This window comes from Psammomys obesus, unplaced genomic scaffold (genome assembly GCF_907164565.1).
Source record: "Psammomys obesus unplaced genomic scaffold, mPsaObe1.curated_primary_1811, whole genome shotgun sequence".
In the NCBI taxonomy this organism is placed as follows: domain Eukaryota; kingdom Metazoa; phylum Chordata; class Mammalia; order Rodentia; family Muridae; genus Psammomys; species Psammomys obesus.
This window is the reverse complement of record NW_026591497.1, coordinates 1,869,874-1,891,291: the sequence shown is the minus strand read 5'-3', so window position 1 is coordinate 1,891,291 and position 21,418 is coordinate 1,869,874. Positions and strand designations below refer to the sequence as shown.

Sequence of the window (21,418 nt, the reverse complement as noted above, 5' to 3'; positions counted from 1 at the left end):
CCAAGAGACAAAAACAAACCAACAAACCAAAGAATTTCTCAGAATAGCCACTTAGAAACTGACAAGGCTGATTGCAGAGGGGCAGGGTGATGATAGCTCAGTCATCAAGAGAAATGCAGCACCCTCTGGCTCAAAGATGGAATGTCTATCAATGCTCCTTGTGGTAACCATGACAACTACTAACCTTGTAGGTACCATCCACTGAGGGTGGTGTCCCAGTCAGGTTATGCTTTCTGAAACATGAGTAAGAATCAGGTGCCTGGTGACACAATTGTAGCCTGACATCAGTTTGTGGGGCCAGACTCTAGAACCTTCCATGCACCACCCAGAACCAGTATTAGTGGTTTCTGAGTCAGGAGAGGCCAGACCTCCCTTGGAAGTAGAACAGTGCTATAGGCATCTGTCTATCTGTCTTTGCTATGTTGGCCCTCATACCAAGCCTAATTTGCTTGACTCCACAACATTAGAACCACAGCTCCTTTCTAGGCCTCTTCTAATGGACATCTGATGACTTACTAGACAGACTGAGGTAGAGTTAGACCTCAGAGCTGTGTCTCCAGCCCATGCTCAGGACCAGGTAGGGCCTATAAATATCTTTATTTTGTAATGCCAGGATCATGGGACCTCAGAGACCACCAGGAGATGACTCGATGCAATAGCAAGAGAGCTTTATTATGAGAGCAATCGAACTTGGGACCCAAGTCTCACTGTCGCAGCAGTAGAGAAGTGGGACCCTGAGCTCTGAGTGAGCAGGGTTTTTAAAGGAAAAGTCTGTGATCAGGGGGTTTCCATGACAGCAAGTAGGGGGGCACATGTTTCCATGACAGCAAACAGGAGGGCACATGCCTTGACGTTACAGGATTAGGTAAAAGTTAAGAGGGGCGAGGTGACCTTCTCTGAGGCACAATTGCCTAAGACATATGATCACAATGGCTATTCTTTTAAACTATACCTGAAACATTGGGGAGAATTTTTCCACCTGATTCTCAACTGATTCTCATTGATTATTGCCAGGAAGATTGTCTCTATTTTCTATGAAGCATTTATTCTGTAATATTTCCTGGAGGTTGTTGTTTGGAGAGTTAACTTTGTTTTCTGCCAAGTGTACATTCTGTGATATTTCCTGGTACCTGAGGTCAGCTCCCAGTCAGGATGGCTCTTTATTTTAAAATGGAGTTGTACCCAGGCTAACTATACCCAGGCTAACTTAAACTCTTCAATATGAAGGCTGCATGCAGGGTCACAGAGGCCCAGGTGGCAGGGCCTATAGTGGCCACCAACAACCAACAGGCCCCAAGCAACCTTGGCCACCTGTCCTCTTCTGTTTGCCCTTTGTCTGTTTTCACAGGCTCACCTTTCCATAGTGACACCTAACCTTTCATACCTTTGCTTGCTGGTCTTGTTTTGTCTGTTCTGTAGTGCTGGATGGGACCCAGGGCCTCACACATGTTAGGCAAGCTCTCTACCACTGAGCTTCACCCCTTGCCCTCACTCCTCCGGATTTAATGAGACAAAGCTGCATAGTATTTTATGTTTAACAATGCAGAGGAAGGCTTGCTTCCATATTGGAGAGTGAGACAACTTGGGATCCAGAGGTGACCCAAAAGACAGAGCCCCTCATGAGTGAAGAGCAAAGGCCACCAGTGTGGGTGAAGCACTGAAGACTCAGGGGCTAGCCTAGCTGCTAGTCCCTTCCCTGGCCACAGCCTCTGACCCCCTCAGCGCCAGGTCCTGACCACCTTAACCTTCTCATTCCCCTCAAAAGCCTCTTAGGTATGACAGCATCCCCTAGCCCCTGTGAGAGCACCTCATGGCCCCCTTTCACACTTTGATTCTGCAGAGCTGCCCGTACAGCTTCTTCCAAAGATAGCTGCCTGGGTCAGTTTTCCTGTGCAGAGGGACCTGTCTTTTTTCTGTATCTCAGTGTTTTCATTTATAAAAGGGACCAATGCGACCCCAGACAAGACGAGGCATAAGGTTCACAAGAAGACCAACCACTACATTGTTGCCCTTGCCACAAGCCCTGACTGCTACGTATGAACTTGAATTTCAACACACGCATCACTGATGTTGATACTAACGGAAGGGGTCCTTAAGGATGGAGCAGGGCATGTACGTCTCCAGTGCAGAGTATGTGTCCCTGTATGAAGACAGGGTGCACCCATATACAAGTGCACTTGTACACATACATACACATATTTGCCAATGAAGTCAATGGAAAGATTAAAAGCAGTGCCCTAGAGAAAGGGGAGAGGTCACCCATGGTGACACATGCCTGCCACCACAGTACTCAGGCAGATGACACAAGAGGGTCACTGAACGTTCAAGGACAGAGTGGGTTTCAACCAACACTACAATGCAAGACCCTGTCTCAAAGGGGAAAAAAAGCAAACAAAAGAAAAAGAGGAAGATAGTATGAAACAGAGGTGAAAATACTTGTCTAAACACATCCTTTGACACTTGGGTTTTTTTTTTTTAATGCTTATACATAGTTTATATATTCAAAAGAGACATTAACATGGAAAAATTCTAAAAACTACAAACAATTTCAAACAAATGAACCAACAGGCTGTGAGAGAGCAGATGACAGATCGCTGTAGTTCTCTCAGTATCCACAGGGGATAGTGCCAGGGCCCCCTTCCCAACAGGAATCCCCATTCAGATGCTGTGTCATACAGAACTCCCTCTGTGCACCGGGCCCATCTCTAGATGACACCCAGACCTGCTTCAAGTTGGTGCTAGGTAAGGAGCTGCCACGCTGTCACTTGGGGAATAAGAAAATTAGTGAGCATGTACTCAGTACAATGCAGCAGTACAGTACAACAAAACATTTTGGGTTGGCTATTTTGCTCAGTTGATAGTGTGCCTATCTAGCATGTATGAAGTCCTAGGTTCAATCCAAGCACTGGGATGGCAGTGGTGGACGCAGAAGGACCAGAAGGTCAAGGTCATCCTTGTTTGAGGCCATCCTGAACAACATGAGACCCTGTCTCAAAAACAGCAATACACAAACTGTGGCAGAACACCGGCTTCACACAAGGCTACTAAAAACATATCTACCTGCAGTGAGTCCTGAGCTGTGAAAACCCTCAGATTTACAGGCCAACAGTTCTGCAGAGACAGGGAATGCCCGTGTTCTCATGGTATGGCTTTCATCTTTACAAAGTTACAAAGATATCTATACACCAAAGAAGACTGTTAACATCCTGTAAGGCCAAATTTTTACACGAAAGTCATGATTTCTTCACTTTTCTAAAATATGTAGTTCTTGACCACAAAAATGGCCCTGAAGCACAAAGAGCCCTGTAGTGGCTATGATTTCAGCCTGAGCTCTCTACGGCCTTCCAGCCATCCAGGGAGCCAGGCTCTACCAAGCTGCAAGAAAGCAGCAGAGCCTGATCAAAGCATCCCACAGGTTTTGCAGTGCAGAAATGTGGCATGTCTCAAAGGGAAGATACCACTGTTTGGGGTGACCCCAGGGAGGTGGCTGTCCTACCTGTGTAAAGTGTGGCGTGTCTTGGTCCATGTGGGCCCCATGTGAGCTAACTGGCTGGCACTTCCTCGCATGGTTCTTTACTGGGCGGACACTCATCCACTTCCCCAAATGCCCCTGACTCCTGTGAAGTACTTGCTCTTCCCTGTCCACCCTGTATGTTCCTGCAGACAGCTTCCAAGTGTCATCTCCCACCAACAGACTACCTCCAAGGACAGAGCAAGTCCTGCATCACCAGAATCCGCCAGGATAGCCTGAGCATGTGCTGTGCAAGCACACTGACTGGAGCCAATAGTGAGAGCAAGCAAATTCACACCCTGCCAGACCCTCAGAATAGGCCTGGAGCCACCTCACCAGGAGCCAGTAATGGTGCTGAATAAGTAGGCTGGCAGCCAGGTTTGCAGAGCACAGGCCTCAGCTTGCCCTCTTCTGCACACCCCTGTAGCTGTCCAGCACATTGCTCACAGCTGAAAGCAGATGGCCCTTCAGACAGTGCATGAGTCGCACCATCCTCGCCCTCAGCTTCAGCTCATCCTCAGCCCAGGATGAGGAAGAAATGGGCTCGTCTCTCTTGGTGTCAGTGTGTCTGTCCCCTCTTGCTCCACACAGGTCTGGGCCTTCAGGGAGGGGTAGCATGTGAGCTTCATGGCTCAGCTGTCAGGGGAGGTCCCTTTGCCTTGAATTCAGATAACTGTGGTCCCTGAGCGGGTCAGACTGTTTATTCCTCTCAGGAGCTCAAGACAATTCCCCACTGACAGAGGTGACTTGGCATCAAAGTTCCCACAGTTCTTGGTATCTGGGACAAGCCAGACTTCAGTGTGCAATGTCCAGGAAGTGGGTGGCGCCCATCTAAACATCTGGCAGATGAAGCTTTAAGTCTCCAGCTGTTATGCTGGATGGGGAAGTCAAAACACAGAGACTCAGCTAAGCCTGGCTGCTACAGTTGGCTTGGGCCTGGCTCCAGTCTCTTGGCACTAGTCAGCCACAGGAACCGGGTGTGGGCAGGCAGGCACCATGGGGATCAGCCTAGACTCAGGCAGTGGGAGGCCACATCAGAGGTAGGAGCTGGGCCCTATGGGTAGGGCTTGAGCACAGAAGAGGAGGCAAAGGCTCTAAGGGTCAGGCACCCATGGTTCAATCCTTGAGGACCCTTCTCTAGCTGCTGAGTTGAGCTTGCAGCATTCACTGCCTCCTGGTAATTGTGATAGAGCTGGAGGGGCCAAGGGAAAACCTGATAGGCTGCTCTTGATGCTGGCCATACCATGTTCCTGAGCTCTCCTACACATAGGCCCACCCGGTCCTGTGAGGCCAAGAGCATCTTTATGCTCCTTGTGGTAACTATGGTAACAAGGAAGTCCCATATCAAGGTCCTTATGAAAATAAAAGTACAATAAAAGATGCTTAATGATAAAGATACATTCTGATAAATGTGTCACAGAGTATCTTGTCATTATATGAAGACCAAGTATTCTTTCATAAATCTAGATGCTCTCACCTACTGCACGGGTATTGTGTGGTACACATGTGTAGCCTGTTGTTCCTAGGCTACAACCCCATACAGCACTTACTGAACTGAATGCTACAGGCAACTGTAGCACAGCAGGTCTGTGCCTCTAAACGGGTTTATTTCCATACACACTGCCACATCATTACAACAGCCCTGGAGCCACTGTGTCATAGGAATGTTCTTAGCACTGGGATAATCTTCCAGGAAGGCTGGCTGAGATATACCATGCACACATATGAAAGCTGTCCCAGGAGAGAAGGCAGGGGAGGAATTAAGTGCCCTTCATGGTCTACTGCAAAGCCAAGATTTCTTAGGACATGTATGTATACATTCGGGAAGTACACGGGCACGTGAGCCAAGCCTGTAGCGTGAGGAACAAATGCCTGGCTGGCTGAGTAGAGGAACACCGAATGGCAAAGAACGTGGCTAATGTGTGCCAAGTGATTTGTTACTGCTTTTGGAATGGATGGTAGGAGGGAAGGGCCAACACAGGTTGCCATGGCTACACTGAGACCTAGAAAGCTGTTACCCACATGGTGTGGCCCCCAAGGTCAGAGAGGCTATCTCTCCCCAGGGCCCATTCCCTGAAACTGAGACTGAAGCCAGGGTGCAGACCACAGGGAGCAGGGTGTCCCTAAACCTCACACATAGCCTCACAGCTCCCTCGAGCTCTGCTCCCTCCCTGGTGATCAGGGCTGGGTCCAATCTACCTGCTGGCACTGAGTGCCCACTGGAGAACTAGGCACATCTTCAGCTCAGGTCTGGAACCCAAGGAAAAGAGAAAAGAGGTGCCAGGTGGCAACCAAGCAGCCATGCCCCTAAGCAAGTGGCTCTAGGCACTCTAGACCCAGTGACACATTCACGAAGTGAGATGCAAGGTGCAAGCCAGCACACTGAGCAGTGTCCCAGCACACAAGAGCGACGCTTGTGGCAGCTGTCAGTCAGTTGCCTGTGCTCGGCGCCTCTCCAGCCAGCTAGCTGAGCTGGTTTCTGTGGTTTCGTTCCACAGCCTCAGCTCCAGCACATGTGTGGTGGTGGCAACGCGCTCCTGAACAAGGAGATGTCTGGTGGCTCTTGGCACTCTCTTGCCCAGACTCTAGCAGGAGGGAGACCTGGGGCACTCATGACACATGTCTATTTTCTTGGGGATGATACTGAGAGGAAGAGAAGCTTGACTGGAGGACAGGGGCTTCCCGGCTCGCAGCAAGTGTTTTTTGTTTGTTTGGTTGGTTGGTTTTGATTTTTTAACACTCTGGCCTTGGCATAGCACCTCTCATGCTGTTTTAATTTGCACTTTTCTGATGACTAATAAAACTGTTTTCTGCCTCCTATTTATCAATGGCATTTCTTTTCCAAACTGCCAAGCCCTGCCTTTGCCTGTTTGTTGTCTTTCTTGCCTTATAAGAGCTTCATATGTAACCAATACATGATGCTCTGCAATTTCTTCTATGAGGGCATTCCAATACAGGTTCGAACACAGCTTCCCCTTTCTCTGAATAGAGACCTAGGCCCACAGTGTCTTCTCCTGTGCTGAGCCTCTGCGCTCTCTTCCACAGCACTCCCCCAACATACACACACCCCTCCTGAAGCCTGCTGCCAGCTCTCCTGAATAGCTGATCCTACCTCAAGAAGTGGCTAGAGAGGGCTGCGGGCCAAAATGCCCAATAAGGCGGCCGTCAGCCATTCCCACCTCCTCTGATGGACACGAGGCTGTGCAGGTGGAGGGCCACAGGCAGCAGCCTGCGCCTCTCTGATCCACACTATTTAAACGAGCATGCCCTCCAATTTCATGGCTGCCTATAGCACATGTTCCCACCAGGGAAGGGCAATCCGTGAAATGAGGTGAGATTTAAGTGCTGGCAGGATAGGGAGGGTGAGTGAGGGGCTGTGATCCAGACTGATATGGCCATAGCAGGTGGCACAGAGCTAGACACAGAGTGCACACTGTGGCCTGGAGACAGTCTGACGTCCATAAAGGCCTGTGGAGAGCCCCATGAGGGCCCCAGTGCTATTCGAATGTGCTGAGCCTGGCCTATTGCTTGCCTGTTCCATTGAGGCTGTTCATTTTAAAAGTGCTCCTCCCTTCTTATCTATGTTCATAGGTTCTTTTTGTAGGCAGGGTCTCATGTAAGCCATGCTGGTCTCCACCTTAGTATATAGCTGAGGATGATCTTGACCTGATCTTCCAGCCTGCCTTCCCAGGCTGGACTTACAGGTATGCACCTGTTTACGCCAGTTTCTATGAAGCTGAGGACAGAACCCAGGGCTTTATGCTTGATAGGCTTAGTAACCACTAAGTCACATCCTAAGCCTTTTCTTTTACTTTTTTTGGGGGGAGGGGTGGTATGCAGGGTAGGGTCTTACTCTGTAGCCCAGGTTGGTCCCAAACTCCCTATCTAGCCCATGTTCCCCTTGGACTCATGGCAATCCTTCTGCCTCCAAAAGCAGGATTTACAGGTAAGAACTATAGGTCAGCTCCTTCATTTGTTTAATGACTTACCTAATACTGGGGATTGAACCCAGGACCTCCAGCATATTAAATCTGTCTACCCCTGAACCCTAGCCTCCTCCTTTTCCTCTCCTCATATTTCTCCTTTTCTATTATGGCCCTGACCCAGTACAGTGTAGGCCCACCTATAGCTGTGAGATCCCCAGGAACATTCTAGCACCTTCGAGACCTACAGTGGGGAGATTCCAGGTGGGGCTGTGTCCGTGCTCAGCTTCTCTTCAGTCTTAGCTTAGCAGCCAGTTCTGGGACCAAGCTGTCCCTCAAAACCTCCAGGTAGCCTCACACTACCACTGTCCTTTTCCTGAGCTCGGATCATTCCTGGTGATCAATGTCCAGCCTGGTGCAGTGGGTTCGGTTTATTGTCTATCCCCTTTCCGGCTGCCTGACACCCAGTGCTGGGGAGGGCTTACGCATCTGTGTCTTTAGTATGGGCACACCATCTGCATATATACAACTAGGTAGTCCTGGGTGGGGAAGGAGAGCCCAACTATACAGCCCACCCTAGGCTGATGATGTAGGGCCCCCAAGCACTGGGTATCCCCACTTCCCTGGGACCGTGCCTCCCTGGTTGTGGGCCAGGTGCATAAGCAGTGTGGCTAAACCCCACTTGGGGTCAGATGGAAGCTAGAAAGTCTGGCTCTAATGCCTAATAGCCAGGCCTGACTGGCTGCCCTCATACTATTTCTGAGGCTCAGACGTGGATTCAGTCACAAAGATGATAATGACAACGAAGACAAGATACTAGGTTGTCTAAAACAAAGCCCGAAGAGGAAGAAATGGCTTAGTGACTTGCAGTGAGAACAGGCAAGCTCCTCCCCCAGTGCCACTACCACACAGACAGGCACACTGCTGTCCCCAACTGTTAAGATAATAGGGACCTGCCAGGCCCAGAGGCACTCATGCAGATCTTTGTGAGTTTGACGCCAGCCTGGTCTACAAAGTGACTCCAGGACAGCCAGGGCTACACAGAGAAACCCTGTCTCAAAAAACAAAAAAACAAAAAAAACAAAAAAAAAAAAAAGAAAGGAAGAAAAAAAGATAATAGGGACCGACCATGTAGGCGCAGCAAGGCCTCTGTTCCACACACAGGGAAGAATCCTGTGACCCAGAAATCGATGTGCCACAGCCTTGTCATCTCTCCAGGGACAGAATACTGGATGTCCTCTGGCAGCCTAGAGGTACAGGTCAGTCTCAGCTCATTTGCCAAGGCTGTTCCCCAGAGCTCCACATGCCTTTCTTAAAACCAAATCTCAGCTCAACTGAAACACAGCCAGGCCTCAGAGAAGGCATCTGCTGGCGGCTGTCCTGGGCCAGCTCCCCAGACAGCACCAGTTCAGGCCACAACTGGTTAACTCCCGGCTAGGCAAAGCAGATCCCGCCTGCCTGGGCTGTGCAGGCTGACTGTCTTCACTCAGCGCTGTAATCGGCACATCTGCAGACAGGAAATCCTCCTCGCTGAGGTTCCCAGTCTATTATCTGAGACACCTGGTGTGGGCGGGTGATTCAGAGACAAACAATGAGGGGCCCCAGCACAGCAATTAACTGCTTTAACTGCTAATGTGTTTAATCCACCGCTGGAGATCAAGGCTGTGTAGAGGAAAAGGCTGTCTGTCCTTTTCGGCTTCCAGAGTGCAGTACCACTTTGCCAGGGCTGCAGCCTCACATTCTTACCAACTACAGAACACTGGCCTGATCAAGTGTGAGATGCTGGGTCATCTTCTGTCCATGGATGCCATGGGAGGCTGGAAGGGCATCCATCCATTTTATAAATGTCCCTCAAAGTCCAGCTTGTTGGGGCACAGTACCAGCTGCTTGCTTGGATGGAAAGCACAAGCCATAGAGATTTCTGAGGTACCAACGATGGATTCCCCCCACCCCATTTTATTTGAACCTCCCAGAGTGCATCATCTTATAGCAAGCAGAAATAATGCTTTGTTAAAGGCTTATCAGTGGAAGCAGCAGAAAACATTCCCAGTTCTTCAAATGGGAAGTGGCTCCTGAATGTTTACAAAACCTGGCTCAGATGGGGGTGGTGAAGTCAGCACATGCCCGAGCGCCAGCCCCACCACCCAGAAGGCGTGCCAGAAACCGCTGCCGCCACTGCCACAGCCCTGGGGAAGCAGGGTCAGAGGCCAAGGACTTCGAAAAGCTTCCACCCCCAGCATCAATCACTCCTGTAGCCTGTCTGGGGAATACTCTTTTTGAAAATACAAAAAGTAGAACAGACTCCCAGCAGGGGAGGGACAGAAGTTCTGCCTGATGGGAACCCCCCTGGATGCCAGAAGACCCAGGCTCTGCAAAGGCACAGACCCTACTCCACAAGCCACAGCTGTCCAGCAGCACCTGGCCACAGGGTCCAATGACAAGACAGGGGTGGAGATGGTCTTAGGAGACTGAAGCAGGAAGACTGCAAGCTTGAGGTTAGCTTGGGCTATATTGTAAGTTCAAATCAGCCCTGTCTCAAAAACCAAATCAAACAAGCAAAAACAACAAAGACAAGACAGGGTTCTGTGTGCCCTCTGGGAGGTACAGAGAATTGGGGTTGGGAAAGAAAAAAAGCTGAATCCTCACCACTTGAAAAAGTTTAAGACAGCCAGGCAGTGGTGACACATGCCTTTAATCCCAGGCAGTACTCAGGAGGCAAGCAGATCTCTGTGAGTTGAGTTCAAGGCCATCCTGGTCTACAGAGCAAATTCCAGGACAGCCAAAGCTACACAGAGAAACCCTGTCTCAAAAAACAAAAATGTAAGGTAAACCAGACACTTCAGGGTCTAAGATGTCCCCTAATCTTTAGTACTGTTCATAATAAACTTACTTAAAAATAAATCTTTACAATGTGGGCAGGAGCATCCTCTTTGGTGACCTGTCAGCTTTGGCTAGGGAGATGCTGGATTTGTGCTGGGGTACTCAGACCCACACTAACACCTGTCTCCTGTGTCTTGGTATGAGCCACTTGTCTCATTTCTGTTTTTTTGTTTTGGTTTTTGGTTTTGGTTTTTCAAGACAGGTTCTCTCTCTGTAGCCATGACTGTCGTAGAACTCACTCTGTACCAGGCTGGCCTCAAACTCACAGAGATCTGCCTGCTTCTGCCTCTGCCTCTCTAGTGCTGGAATTAAAGGTGTGTGCCACCACCATCCAGCCTCATTTCTGATTTCTAGGCATTTGAACAACACAGGAAAATTTTGTCCAGAAGCATATTGCTCTGTGATATAGCCCTTTTCCACAGGAAGCCCCTTCTGGGAACTACTGTGTCCTGGACAACCCCTCTGCACACTTGGAAACCACCTGCCTCATTGAGATGGAGCCAAAAGAGGCATCAGAGAATAACCTGGTTCTGAGCCCTGGCTCCAACCAGGCAGACCCCAGACCCAGATATTCTGGGACACATCTGTAAGATCAGTTTCTATTGTTCTAGGTATTCTCTGTGTCAATGTGAAGGTTTATAAGGAAGCTAGAAAACTAGCGAGAAGGTCCTAAAAAAGAACTAGAAGGTGCTCATACTGAGGCACGCAGGAATGTTCACATGGGGATGTGTATGTATATGCTACCTTCACCAATAAGGACCATGGTGCTCCATGGGGACCCCATGGCTGCGGTGGAACCCGGGCCAGAACATGCTAGGCCAGCCTCTGTTAAGGAACCATATCCTCTGGCCTGTATAACACAGCTAGACTGTGGACATTTGTGCTCATCGCAATAATACTGACAATAACCAAAAGGTGAAAGCAGCCTGCATGTCCATCAACACATGGGTGGATAAACAAAACTGTTCAGCCTTGAAGAGGAAGGAAATGATGACACATGCTAGCACATGGATAAACCTTGAGGACATTATGATGAGTGACTCTGGCCAGGAACAAAAAGATAAATGCTGTATGAGTCCATTTATGAGTTCCTGGAGTCATCAAATTAAGATAGAAAGTGGAGTGGTGGACGATTCAGCAGGAGGAAGCTAGTGTGTAGTAAGTGGCTTCAGAGTGGGGTGATGCTCTGCAAACAGACGGCTGCACAATGGTGTGAATGCCTTCAATGCCACTGAGCTGCCCACCAAATAATTTAAAGTGAACATTTTATGTTATATGTATGACAACAAATTTTAAACAAATTTTCATGAATATGTGTGATGGCCATATGTCAACCTCAGGCCTCATTCCTCAGGGGCTGCCCTCCTTGTTTTATTGAGGCTCTGAATAGGCTAAGCTGCCTACCTAGTAAGCTCCAGGGATCTACCTGCTTTTGCCTCTCCAGCTCTGGAATTGCAAGTAGGCTCCACCAACCCAGCTTTTAATCTGGATGCTAGGGAGCAAGCTCCTGCTCAAGCAGCAAGCACTTTACCAACTGATAGTCTCCACAGCTCTCTACATTTTTATGAAAAAAGTAACTGGCTTAAATCAGATGTGGTGGGGCATGCCTATAATCCCAGGCAGAGGCAGGAAGGTCAGGAATTCAAGCTCATCCATGGCTGCATACGGACTGTGAAGTTATCGTGGGCTATGTGAGACACTATCTCAAAGCAAACAAACAGAAAACTAGCTTGAATTTATAACAATATAAAGCAAACATCTAATTAATTAAAGAGAAATCTATTAACGTTTAATCCCTACAGGAAATCTCTAGGATTTACACTGAGGCCTTATAAACAAGCTATGAAGGGCAGTGGAAGGCCTCACAAACCTTGCCTGAATGATGACACCACCAAATCTCTTCTTTGGTTTGCATTTTCAGAATATCACATCTCAATGAAAAAAGAAATAGAGGAACACTATGCTTGGGACAGCAGGTGTGGGCACTGTGCCCATAGGCTTTCACAGTGACCTGCAAGGTATACCAGGCAGTGGCTAACCTGCTTGGGAGCCAGCAGAATGAGGGACACAGGAAGTGAAGAGAAGGAAGGTGAAGACCCCTCCTCCAAGGGAATATGGTTTCCTTGAGCTAGAGACAGTGTATGTGTGGCTTGCCACATCCTTACCTACAGCCCACAGGACAGTGTCAAAGGTGCCTGTGTCCTCCTTGCCAGAAGCACAGTCCTCCCAGGTGACCTGCAGTTGGTTAGTTGGGAGTTTTTTTATGAGGGAGGGGACACAGCCTTTCAGGAATCGGGTGCCATGAGACTCCATGTGCTCTGTGACCAAAGATGACATTTGCTGCAATGCACAAAAAGACACGATGAGGACTCAGCAGGCATTGAGAGAGGCCCTAGCCCTCTACCTTGCTCTCAGTGCCTTGGTAGAGCCCCAAAAAGGTTGCACCCAGAGAAGAAGGTGGGGCACCCACCACCCCCACCTCTAGGTCCCTTCCTCTGTGATGCTGAAGGCCAAGTTAGAAAGAGTACTCAGCTACCTCCTGGTTCCCAACTCTCAGATCCTGAGAGCACTGGTCAGGACATATTTGTTCTTCAACCTCCTCTCTACATCACGGATTCAGATCCCATGGGATCATGCCCCAACTCATCTAGCCGGCCTTCCACTCCCTACCTAGTCCCTACTGCATGCCCCCAACATCCCCTCTGTGCCATCAGGAAGCTGGAGGAGCTGACAGAAGACTCCGACTCCCAAGCAATGCAGGGACAACGGTGTAGGCCCAGGCTGAGGGTAGCAAAGGTATCATAATCATCTCCTTGCCCAGGGGCCCATTTTTCCCCAGACTAGCTGCAGACCAGGCCAGATCTTGTGGTGCTCTGCAGTCAACCCAGGCCAACAGCAGAAACTAGACACAGCTGCTTGAAGAGCACGAACGATGACCATTTAAATCCTGCAACATCTGCCTAGGTGAGGTGCTTTATCCTGGACCACATGTAGGAGGAGCCCCTTATAGCAGGGCCCATATCTCAATTTGTGGAAAACAAAGGAACTGGCTCATCAGCTGCTTAGCGTTCTGCATGCCAGCAGACACCTGGTAGACTTGGATATGCAGGTCTCTAAGGGGAACTACGGGCTGTTCAGTGCCCAGCAGCTCTACTACCACCTGGCCTGAGACTCCAGCCCTCCTTCCTGCAGGCCCTTCACCTCTTCCTCCTACATCTGCAGCCTGTCTGCCGCCAACACATCTCCTAGCAGCAGGAAACTCATAGGCTCTCCAGATGTTGCGGCCCTGTAGAGGGGGCTTGCTATGTACACCCTTGGCTGTGGTTTGAAGCCTCACACACACAGCTGCAGAGGATGGAATGACATTTGTGGGGTGGGGTGATGAGGTCAGGGGTCATGAAACCATGGGCCCAGTTCATCCCTTCAGCTGACTTTGCTAGGCTTCTGTAATCAGAGTTTAACATGACTGTGGACTGAACTCTCTTTGGTAGAGGAGATAGAATATTTGACATCTTATTGATAACTTTAAACTTAGATTTTAATGGGTGACTTATTTTGGGGGACTGGGCTTAAAATGCTGCATAGGCAGGCCTCCACTCTTAGATTCACATGTTCCTCCTGCCTCAGCCGGTCAAATGACAGGAGTACAGGCCGCTGCCAGGAAGCCTGGCTTTTGAGGGACTGTTTCTAAAGATTCAGGCCTCTCCCCCAAGGTACCTGCTTGGGGCAGGGTAAGGTAGCCAAAAAAGAGTGTGGCCTCATGGGAGGAGCAGAGCCCCGGTGGGAGCAGGGGCTCCTGGGTACTACCTGGTCAAAGCCTCGGAGAGGGATGCTGCGCATCATGACAGTGGTATCCAGTCCAATCCCAGTGAGGAAGCCAGCACACTCTAGGGCCACGTCTTCAGCAGCAGGCTAAGGAACACTAACTGATTGTGAGTCAGGAAGCAGAGGGGCAAAAGACCCTGGACCCTGCTCTAACAGCCCAGGGTCACCTGTGCCTGCAGTCCAGGGGAGACTGCTGCTGAAAGCTTCAGAGATTCCCTAATCCCAGGTCTCAAGTACATAAAGCTGCCAGACCCAGCTTCAAGCTCTCTCAACAGCACCCACAGGCCAGATAGGTTTATGTCTTCCTGGGGCTTCCATCTGGGTCTGGTGTTTCGTCACAGCCTCCAGGAGAGAGTATGGAGAGCTTCTGGCCAAACCCCAGGGCCTTGTGGATAGAGAGCCACAGAAAACTGAGAACTGCCTGTGGCCTGTGCTCCTACGCTCAGCCTGGGACTCTAGTTGGGGCTTTCATCTTCCCTCCCACATCCTGTCCTGACCCCAGGCCCCTTAGGGCTCCCCTCTTGACCCTTTCTGATCTGACTGCTTCTCCCACAGGAATGAGGTCAGATCGGGGCTGTTCTCAAGGGAGATGCTCATCACAGCCATCCTGACTGACTGTAGCCCTCTCCAGCTGCCCCAGCTGGCTAAGCGTGAGGCTCAGGAAGCATAGCCTTCAAAGGTCAGCCTCAAACAGTTCTCTGGGCCAGACCCCTCTGTAACAGACCCAGTTGAGTTTCCACCCAAGGAAACAAAGTATCTTCTGGGAGCCAGACTGGTCAAGGGGCCAAGCATCATTCTTAAAGACAGCCATCTGCACTTTAGCAAAGGATACAACTGGCTCCAACCACCAACCTGCAGAGGAAACCAACAGAGAGCACAGTAAGTGAGTGCCAGCAAGGCCACACACTGCTGTTCCAAGGCTGGGACAAGGATGGATCCTGTAGCCTTTTTTTGTCAGGTACTCATAAGCCAATTAGCGTTGAGGCTGACTGTCCAACAGGTGGTGCCATGGTACAGAACTCACTTCCCAACAGCCATAGCTTTGAAACACTATGAAAAACAACACGACACACAGTACTATTGAGCCAGCAAATTGCCTGGTGGTGAAGGGTGCATGGTCGGTGACAGATAACACCTGGCTTGTGAAAAGCACAGGCAGCACCAGGCTCTGGTAGACATGTTGAGAGATGTCCCTCAGAAGCACAAGGGTTTCTTTCTGCCCACGGGTGAGTCTTGTCTTGGTTCCTCAGAACCTCTTGAGCCAGGATGGAAGCAGGGATGACCCAGGACACCAAGAGGACCAGAATGGGGACAGTAGCTTATGGGAACAGCTTCTGTGAGCTCGCTCATGCCTGTCTGCTAACCTCACAAGACCTGGCCCAGGGCCAAGAGATCACCCTGCCTCCCATTCTGACCCACCAGAAATGGCCACTTTAATCTCTTTTTGTGGCCAGCTCCACATTCTGTATACATATCCATGCATTCACATACATATGCACATATGTACACATATACAGGAACATGCAAACATGAGAAGTCCTTTGTGTGCACATGCACACTGTGAACATACTGGCACAGACAAGTAGTCATACACACACACCTGTCTACATCCTCTTATATGCACACCCATGCACAAACACACAGGCACATAGGTGCACACTCATGAAAAAGACTGAGGAAACAAGGATTCCACTCATGAAAAAGACTGAGGAAACAAGGATTCCCAGCCAGGGTGGCTGCACGTGGGTGGGCTCGTGAGATCACCCCTTCTGTCTTTGAACAAGAGCAGGTGATGTAAGGATGGATAAGCCTGATGTCAGTACTAATCCTGGCAAGTACTAATGATATAATTCCATTTCAAAAAGCAGCGGATCCCTCAGAATACTTGTGCAGGTGCCCTGCGGGAACCATCTGGCATGCGGCTCCTGCACAGGAGCTGGGGACACAACCACAGACTGGCTGAGTACAAGGTGGCGCCAGCTGGTCATACAACCCCACTTGGCATGTGATGAATATGGACAGGGGATCCTGGGATGCCCAGCAGGCCAGGAGAACAGAGATGCTTTCCAGGCCCCTGGAAACACCTCCACAGACACCCACACAGGGACAACATGTCTCCGCTAGAGACAATTTCCAAAGTATAAAGGCTAACACTTTTTGGATTTGATGTCTTTAGTGAGAGGTCTGAGCCATTTAAGATATGAAACTATGAGTTATTTAAGCCACAAACAGAACTGCGCTGCTTTGCTCACTCTGTCTCACCTGCAGGATGGATGATAAGAAAGTCTGTGGGCATCTAACAAGCAGTGCCTTTGCTCTCAGCTCCTCGAAAAGAAGTACCCAACCCACACCTTCCCGCAAACTGGAGACCACAGCCCAGTGCGGCCACTCCAGTGTAGTCCTGTGGGCCTCTCTATCTCAAGCTCCCTGCAGACTCTCTCCCAGCCCCATTTTTAGGCCCTCCTACCACATCACTGAGCATGAAGCAAGCAGTCTCCTGGATCTGTTTCTTCTGTCTCTGCAGTCCACGTGTGCCTCCCAGCCTCCCACGGAGTGGGCTGTGTGTAGGAGATGGGCGGGCGGGCAGCCAGGGATCACCATCTGCTCCGGCAGAGTGCCCATGAGCACTGTGGACCTCCTTCTGAGGTGGCCCCATAACAGAAGGTGGGGAACCATTTCCCAGGTGCCCCCAGCCCTCAGGCCACCAACTCCAAATTGCCAACTCCAGAGCACACACAGGAAAGACAGACACCCACAGGCAGGCACATTCCTGGGGGTGGGGGAGTCGTGAGTGCGTGCACTGACAATCTACAAAAGCTCACATCTTGCTGGAATGGACAGAGACCTTGGGCCATTTGTTTTCTGAGCTATGATGACAGCATTGGCTTTTACTCCACCTCTTCCTCTAATTAACCAATTAATGGGAATGTTTATTCTTGGAAAGATGGACACAAGAACTCAGAGGACTGAAGTTCTAGGAATGGTCACAGATGCCAGTAATCCCAGCACTTTGGAAGTGGAGGTAGAAGGATCATGAATTCAAGGGCAACTTGAGCTACACAGAGTCTGAAACCAGCCTGGACCTTGTCTGGGAAGAAGACGACGAAAAAGAGAAGGAGGAGGAGGAAGAGAAAAATGGCACTAGAACAAAAGCATAGAGACAAAACATGAAGTTTCCTGATTTTGACCCTCTGACCATCAATTCCCAGAGGCTGGTAGCTTTGGTTGGTTTCTGCTGGCCACATTCATCCAGGACCAGCTACAAAGGCACAATGACAGTCCAGCCACAGCCTGGAAAACAGCAGTGCTGGCAATCTGAAAGCAGGCTTGGAAGCCTGGGACTTAACTTTGCATTTAAACACCAGATCTTTTTCTGTTCAACCAGAAGTCACCATCCTACACCCTGGTAGCCTTGAGCCCAGTCTGTGTGTGTGTTGGGGGAGAAGCAGGGAGGGTGTCTATTTTAGTGTGCCAACATTCTCCATGGATGCATGACTACCATGAGATTAGGCTAATCACAGGTTGGCTTGCTTGTCAGAATTGAACTGAGGAGGAAGCAGAAACAAGGGCATTAACACAAACCTGCGAAGCTGGGCTTACTGAGTGTTCAGTCTGCCCCTCAGCCTGCAGGTCCCTAATCCTCTCTCCGGCTGGCACACCCACACAAGTGACAGTCTCACAGGAGCACCTGGCTCCTTGGTAGCACTACCAGCCCAAGAAGGGCCAGTCAAAGCCGCAGACCTACAGACACTCTGGGAAAGCAACACCGGGGAGGAAACACCACAAATGCTTCATCCCAGTGGAGATGGCTCCAGATTTTCCTGGACCTGCCAGCACCACCCTTCGGGGTCTGCCCCCAGGCCAAGCTGTGAGCACTGGAAGCCACCCAAGGTCCTGGCCCCATACAGGCAAACAAGCAGAAAAGCTGAGAGCCCAGTCCCAGGCTGACAGCTGCTCCCTCTTCTGCTGCACTAAAATATCATGTGAAAAAGTAAGAGAAGCTGAGCAGAAGGTGAGACTATTACACAGCCATGACTCTAACTAAGTGGCTCTTCTAAGGTAAGATGCACCTGTCCATGCTAAGCATGGGAGAAAAATGGCCACAGTACCTTGGCTGACTTTATGAGGGTCAAACCAAAGCTTCTTCCACAATCAACTCTGATGACAGCATTAAATCAATGCCTCTCGAGACGGGCATGCTGACTCACACTTGTAGTCAATAGCACTCAGGACAGTGAGAGACAGGGTGGGGAGTAGTGATTGTCATGAAATTGAGGCTGGCTTGGGTTACATAGTAGGTTCTAGACTAGCTTGCACTAGAGATCCTGTGTCAAAACACAAAACACTCTCTTAGCTTCACAGTGCCCGAGACAGAAAGCTTCAGGTTGGCATGGGCACATGGAGTGAACAGTCATGGGTTGACTTCAGCTACCACCGTTTCCAGGACCAGTGAGCATGGCGTGTAGCCAGGATGTTTTGAATGGGACAAACAGCAGTGCGAGACATTGGCTCTGAGCTCTATATGCCTTTTGGGGACCAGACGCAATATGAAAGGACTTCAGGAACAAGCACCTAGAAACAGCAACTCAGCCCCAGCGTCTCAGGCCCAGCGTGGGAGGAGCTGCTGAGCCAGGTGCTCACTCACTGTGGCTTCCTCACTATCCTGAGTGTGCCAGCTCCTGACCCAGAAACAGCCCACTGATCAGCCTGCTAGGGTAAAAGGATGAGGAAGAGGATGGCAGTGGGCCCCTGTTTCCTGGTTTGGGTATCTAGAAGCACAGAAAGAGAGCTCAGGAATGCTGGGAAAGGCAGCTGGGAGTCAGGCTTGAGAATCTGTGGACCATAAAGGCTTCCTGGAGGAACAGGGGTGCAGGGAGACAGCCTGAACTTCAGGGCAAGAGGCAGAGCTAGCAAGAGCCCTACATACCAGATTCAAGCCCACAGTGATCTGTAAGTGAATCCCAGTGCCAAGTCCAACCTCCCTAAAGCAGGGTTAAGGATCAAGCCCATGTTTCTCACCCTTCCATTGCCAGGGACCTTGCTATAGTCACAGGGGACTGGTCACCCTCCTCAGTGCTCACAGTGCCCTTTATCTCATGACCCAGCCTTCCCAAAGGGGCCCTGTATTCTGTCCTCTCTAGCTCCCTCCTCCAAACTGTTTTGGATTTTGGCAGTCAAAGAGCAATTGAAAAGGCAACCAGGCCCAGCATACACTGGTGGCTGGGTGTGCAAGACTGGGCAGGTGCCAACTTGCAGTCCTATCCTGGGCCCCATACTGCCCAGCCTTGGCCCTCTAGGATAGGATGAGGAGTCTGAAGCCACTTCTGTGAGCTCAGAGCTTCTCTCTAAGGTGCTAGCACCCTGGGTTCCAGCCAGGTGCGCCATCCGTTAAAAGGTATGGTCTTCTTGGCCAGCACTCAGCTGCAGGGTAAAGGGTATTGCTTAACCATGTCTCCCACAGATAGGAGTGCCCCATCCCCGCCATCTGGCCAGCCCAGGGCTCTCTGAGACCCAGATGCCACCCAAGGAAAAAAGGGGCTCCTCACTTGCTGCCCAGGGGCAAAGGCAATGGGCAGTAACCCTGGAAGGCCAGACAGCTCTAGTCACGTGCTAAGCTCAGCTTACTTCACGGGTGACTAGCAGGTGTTAGTCACCACTCCGCACATGCATGCATGAGAAAATAAGCCCTGGCTGCTGACTGTGCCCAGGTGACAAAAGGAAGGAGAGCCGCTCTGAACATCCTGCCGATCCCACCAAGAGACTAGGGCTAGGGTCATATATATGGTCCTTTCTCCGCAAATGCCAGCCAGCAGCCAGTGCCCATTGCAGCTCCAGGCCCAGAGGTGTCATGCACTCTTGACTGCTGACCTGGCCTCCTGGATGAGCCATGTTAAAGTGTCACCGGGCTCTGGGAGGCACGCTGGGGCCATAGGGACAGCCCTGGGATCCATATTAATTTCAGCTCCATTTTAAAGGCGAGTTAAAATAAACACAGGGGATATTTATAAGGCAAATAAATCTAGCAGAAACAGCCCCTCCAAGTGTGAGCGGGGCCTCCCCCTCTGCCCCAGCCCAAGCTGATAAAATACAGAAATGCTACTGTAGACCCTCCAGGCTTATTTTGACTGCACAGAGGAATGTAACATGTAAACACTGCCTCCCCTGCTGCACTGTTACAACTTGCATTAACAGCCTGGACAAAGCCGCATTTTCACAGAAGCATCGTACAGGGATATATCTCCAGCTTAATTTTTTTTTTAAAAAAACCATTTCCTCACATAAATCATGTTGAGAACTAAACGGGTGACTGATGCACCACAAACACTTTTTTTCTTAAACAATAACATACCTAGATTCCATCTACACGAAGGAGCTTAAAAAAAAAAAAAAACCCTCTAAATGTTTTTTTCTGAAGAAAATAAACACTGCAGTTTTGTTCCTGACTAAAATATCGGCAGCCGTATCTTCCCAGCTGAGCCAGCTGCCCCAGCACACAGTCACAGGGGAGAGGTCTCACCTCTAGGCTACTGGGGTTGGGGGTGGAAGCTGGGGGGGGGTGCTGGGCTATGCTACAGCTCCCCAGAAATGGGCCTGACCAGAATTCAGAAAGTTCTGGCCTTTGGAGACAAGCCAGAACAATGGCTTGTGCCCAGGAAGGGGCCCAGACTAGACAAGAGATGAGCCAGGGCTGCCTTCCAGGGCCACTGCAGCTCCAGTTGCTCACGTAGGGTCCAGAACAGAGCATTACGGAAAGGTAGGAGAGTAAAAGCCACCCAAAGAGTCGGGGTGAAGGAAACAGAGACAGAGTGAAACAGGCCTAGTGGCAATGGCCAGCAGTTTGCAGACAGGCGGCGGGGCCACAGGCAGCCAGCAGGCACTGCAGCAGTCCAATCCCACAGCCAAGGCCCATCAGGCCCAAAACATAAAAGAACATCCAGCCAGAGGTGACTAAAAACTAAACCAAACCAAAAACCATGCTGGAGGTGGGACAGGCCCTTCTGAACATGTAATAAATCTAAAAGCCATTAAGAGCAAAGAGAGATTTAGGTTACATCTAAAGGGGAAAGAAACCATTTGTACATCTCTAAGTTACAAAGAATCCTTATGTTGTGCAACACAGGGCCATCCTGATATTTGAACCAGCTGGAAGATAAAGAAGAGAAGAGGGGAGGGGGACCCAGCCAGAAACAAGGCCAAGGACCACAAGTGTGATCCACACAGAAACACTCTGAATTTCAGAGGAGGCCAGGAAATATATGAGAAGGTGACCCATGGGACC

General features: G+C 50.1%; 1 protein-coding gene across 5 annotated transcripts in view; it reads right to left on the bottom strand.

Moving 5' to 3' along the window:
* Txnrd2 (thioredoxin reductase 2) overlaps positions 1 to 21,418 on the bottom strand; it is a 46,849-nt gene that overhangs the window by 10,571 nt on the left and 14,860 nt on the right. For all 5 annotated transcript variants that reach the window (XM_055610311.1, XM_055610312.1, XM_055610315.1 and 2 more), the window contains 3 exons: positions 14,972 to 14,991; positions 14,122 to 14,213; positions 12,480 to 12,654 (listed from right to left, as the gene is read on the bottom strand). In XM_055610311.1, the coding sequence (XP_055466286.1) occupies positions 12,480 to 12,654; positions 14,122 to 14,213; positions 14,972 to 14,991 (287 nt within the window). The remainder of the gene's footprint in view (positions 1 to 12,479; positions 12,655 to 14,121; positions 14,214 to 14,971; positions 14,992 to 21,418) is intronic.